Genomic DNA, 3,942 nt, shown 5'->3' on the forward strand with positions numbered 1-3,942 from the left:
ACCCCCTTATTTGATAGTCCTGACTTACATACTTTTTAACTTTCTGTGTCACGTACATTTTCCGCTGTGTTCTGCGCATGTGCGGTGTGTTGCTAGGGGGTCTTTTTCTGCTTCCTGGTGGTTGTGAGGATGAAGGCCCCTCATCTTCCTCAGTGTCCTGATGAACCTTTACATACTTGTTGCACAACTTTCAGGTCCTCCTAATTTATTTTTTGTTTATTTTACTGGATGGCTGCAGTCAGTTCTTACGTCTGCAGTTATTAGACCTCATGTCTGCAGTTAGACCTTATGTCTGTTAGACCTTGGGCAATGTACTTTTTCATTCTCTTCTCTGTTAACTAGTGTTGTAAATGAGAAACAAAGTCTCGATATTTAACAAAATTTAAGTTTCTTTATTTGATAGAGAGAGAGCAAGCAGAGCTGGGGAACGTGAGGGGTCACCACCCCCTCCACGCTCCGTCGAACCTTGGTTTGCAGCTCCTTTTATAGTACGGTTTTCCTTGTAGTAATCAATAGCTGTTATTTTTTTGTTGTCATAATTCTGCCAGGTAAGCGGTGGCTGTCAAACAAAACCGTCCGTGGGACCGCTTGTGAAATCTCTGGACAATTTGTCAAGTAACCGTCTGGTTTTGGTAGATAAAGAACAGCAGAAGTGGGAAGTCTGGTCTTAGCAGATAGGTTGCAATTGATTACACAAAGGCAGGAAATCTGATTTTGCAAAATCTTTCAGGCTGTGGGAAACCCTCGTTTTGCAAACTGGTATTGAATACAATTTACTAAAAAACACACTATTCATAACAGGTGTATTTAAACAGAATGATTTAATAATATATATTTTTCTCTATCTAATGTCCATGCTTCATTTCAGACCCAAGTATTCCGGTTTATAGAAACCCCACTACTTTTATGATTGACACGAATCTTTTATCAATTATCACACTAGGTTCGGTGAATAAATACTGATGGTACTCTGTTAGAAGCGGCATTAATGTTCCCCGGAACAGTTTATTGTGACCATTAACTACGATTATCGGCGCCCCTCGAGGCACACCCCCCCCCCCGTCATGGCGCCCGGCAGCGGCTGACGTCACATCCGGGGCCGCCTCTCCCGACCGCGCTCCCCATGGCGGCGGTGGCGGCGGGGGCTGGTGGTGGTGGCGGCGCCTCGGCGGCGCTGGGCGATGGTGGCGTCATCGACTACTCGGTGCACGAAGCATGGAACGAGGCCACCAACGTGTACCTGCTGGTGGTGCTGGCCAGCCTCGCCCTCCTCGTCTACGCGCGGCGGTGAGAGGAGGCCCGAGCGGGGTCGGGCGGGGGCTCCCGCGGGGCCCCCGCGTGGAGGGGCGACACCTCTCACCGCTATGCCCCCTCCTCCTCGCAGGAACAAGAGGAGGATCATGCGCATCTTCACCTTGCCCCCGGCCGCCGAGACGCCCCCCGAGCCCAACTTTTACGACAGCGTGAAGAAGATCCGCCTGCGGCAGCAGCTGGAGATGTACTCCATCGGTAAGTCAGTGGGAAGAGGGGGCTCCCCCGGGCCTGCGGGCTGCTGGGGGCCGTTCCTAAAGGGGCCTTCGAGCCTTCCGCCTGTGCAGTGGGTGCCTGTCCTGTGGCACCATGTGAGCCGGGGCTCTGCAGCAGCCAGGGCCGCAGGACTGGTACTTGAGGAAGTAAGAAGCGAGGGGGCGGCTGTGGAGTTGTCCTGAAGCAAATGTCAAAACGAATCCCGTGTTACACTTTGAAACAGCTGCGAAGGTCTGGATGTTGTCAGAACGTGGACAGATTTGTAAAATTTGAGAGTATTGTAGAATTATGAGTAAGACGTAAATTGAAAATAAATGAGAATTTTACTGTATCAACAAATGTTGCTGCTTCCATCTTAATGCTGAAGGTCAGGATGGAGGCAGGAAAGAGCCCGATGCTCCTGATATTCCAGTGGTCCAATTCAGAGAAATACATGATCTTGCATTACATCTGCCTTTCGTGCATGCTTAGAGGAAATACGGCAAAAAAACCCTTAGTGACCTGAAACCACCTTTTAAATGCAAAGACTTGATGTAAAGATTCTTACAGCAGGCCATTGCATTCTATAGGAACAAAATTTGATGTTCTTCCCGCAGTGGAATGCCTGCTGCTATTTGCTGATGGTGTTTGTACCACTGCACACAACTCTTTGATCTCCCTTTGCCTTGCTAACCAGATTAATTTTGAAGTCACTGTAATTGTTAGCTTGTGACTTGTATATTGTTGAGGAGGTGAGAAATGCAGACATTGGCCTTGTGACTGTTGAGCTGTTTAGGTCATCTGTAATAGAACTTCTGAAACCATAGCCTTTATTTATTTTTATTTTTATTTTAATAAAAGGACAGGAATGGAATCATGGTTCTCTGCCATTGATTTTACTGACGTTTTGCTGTGACTACTGTTCAGCATTTATAAGGCCATACACTAAAGGTGAAGTTCCACGTGGTGACTGAAACTTCCCTTTGTATGGCTGAAATTAGGTTCTCTGATATTATGTCATTTTCTTGATTGTTGTCATAGTTATGTGAATATATATAAACACATGTGCACATATATATACATATATGTAATAAATAATATAATATTAGTAAAAATAATATAAAATAAATTGTACAATCAGTGTTGATTGGTGTTTCTTTTTTTCAGCAAGGAAGTATGAACAGCAGCAGCAGCCACCAAAACAGACTGAAAGTGTACAGCTCTCAGTGGAATGAAGCCCACAGTTCTGTAGGAACTCAGGACATATATCCAGTGCTGATTTTAGGAGTCAATGTGGAGCTATTTTCAATGCTTTTTTATTGATACATAGCTGAAGACAGGGGGGGAAAGGAAGGGGACTGTCCCTAAAAACTTAGGTCTTTGTAGCTTTTCTCTGAGCCCTCTTGAGGCAAAGTGAGTGCCCACTGGAACATTTCAGCATGAAAGTACCCTGCACAGGGCAGACCTGCTCAGAGGAACCTGAGAGTAGGGAAGTGCAGTCTTACCAATGTCTGAAATTGTCTCTGCTAGCACCTTGGAAATCAGCTTCTACCTTCTCTGGCCAACAGCACCTAGAGAAAGCAAGGCAGTACCTATCTGCTTGGAAAACCTTGTGTTCCTTGATCATGAATTGTTGAATTTGCTGAATACAGTCAGTAAGTGTGAATGAAGGCACTGTGGCTGTACTGCCTGGTGAAGGTGTACAGCTTTGAGAGCCCAGAGTGTCACTGGTGGTAGTGCAGAAAAGTTCTGCTGTCTGTTTATTTGGGAGTCATGTATGCAATACTGTGAACCTTTCCTAGAGAAACTTTTGAGAAGTACACAGTGAACTACGAGTAGAGAAGACACTTAAAGCCACTACTCTAGTGTTAATAGCAAAGGTGATTAGTTTAATTTAGTTAAATTGCTGCACAGAATGGGTCGATCTGTATAAGCAGGTCACAGATTATCCAGAAGAGACTTCACACTGCAGCTAGTTTGTCTTTCTAGGCAAATATCAAAATTTGTCAATTGAAAGGATTCTGCAGAAATTACTTTTCAATAAAAGCATCTAATCGTGAAAACTACTTGAAGACGTATCGTGCTGTAATTCCTAAGGTTACACAACTTGAGTTGGCTAAGTGATGAACAAACAGCACAGTGCTGGGACTTCATGTCCAGAAGTTTTTGCCTATTCTGCGCTGAAATACAAGTCTTGGAGCAGTGGTGAGCACCACTGCGGTTACATTTGGATACTAAGAAACTTGGCTTTGTGCACCAAATTTTACTATATTGAAGTGATCTGTACTTCTGTGGCAGAAGGCTCAGTGAGTCTGCCCATAAAAAGGCTCCTTTGGGTGAAGGGTGGCCCCCTGTGACAGCTTCCTCGGCTATAACCTCGGAAAACAGCGGGGTCACTCGCGGGGCCGAGGGCCGGCAGCCCCAGGGAGCGCAGAG

General features: G+C 45.7%; 1 protein-coding gene across 1 annotated transcript; it reads left to right on the forward strand.

Annotated features, from left to right (window-relative positions):
• The first annotated feature begins 1,123 nt into the window (after window positions 1-1,123).
• On the forward strand, window positions 1,124-3,572 carry SMIM19 (small integral membrane protein 19). The gene is made up of 3 exons (XM_062493758.1): window positions 1,124-1,287; window positions 1,385-1,509; window positions 2,674-3,572. The coding sequence occupies exons 1-3, from the start codon at window positions 1,124-1,126 to the stop codon at window positions 2,739-2,741; spliced, it is 357 nt and encodes a 118-aa protein (XP_062349742.1). The 3' UTR covers window positions 2,742-3,572.
• Window positions 3,573-3,942: the final 370 nt, after the last annotated feature.

The sequence above is a fragment of the Cinclus cinclus genome, chromosome 5 (genome assembly GCF_963662255.1).
Source record: "Cinclus cinclus chromosome 5, bCinCin1.1, whole genome shotgun sequence".
Lineage (NCBI taxonomy): Eukaryota > Metazoa > Chordata > Aves > Passeriformes > Cinclidae > Cinclus > Cinclus cinclus.

What these genes read in the sequence shown, in the direction of transcription:
- SMIM19 (XM_062493758.1), top strand. Translation starts at nt 1,124, where the DNA reads ATGGCGGCGGTGGCGGCGGGGGCTGGTGGTGGTGGCGGCGCCTCGGCG. An exon ending in CTCCTCGTCTACGCGCGGCG is followed by an intron (nt 1,288 to 1,384) that starts GTGAGAGGAGGC and finishes TCCTCCTCGCAG; the next exon opens with GAACAAGAGGAGGATCATGC. An exon ending in GCTGGAGATGTACTCCATCG is followed by an intron (nt 1,510 to 2,673) that starts GTAAGTCAGTGG and finishes TCTTTTTTTCAG; the next exon opens with CAAGGAAGTATGAACAGCAG.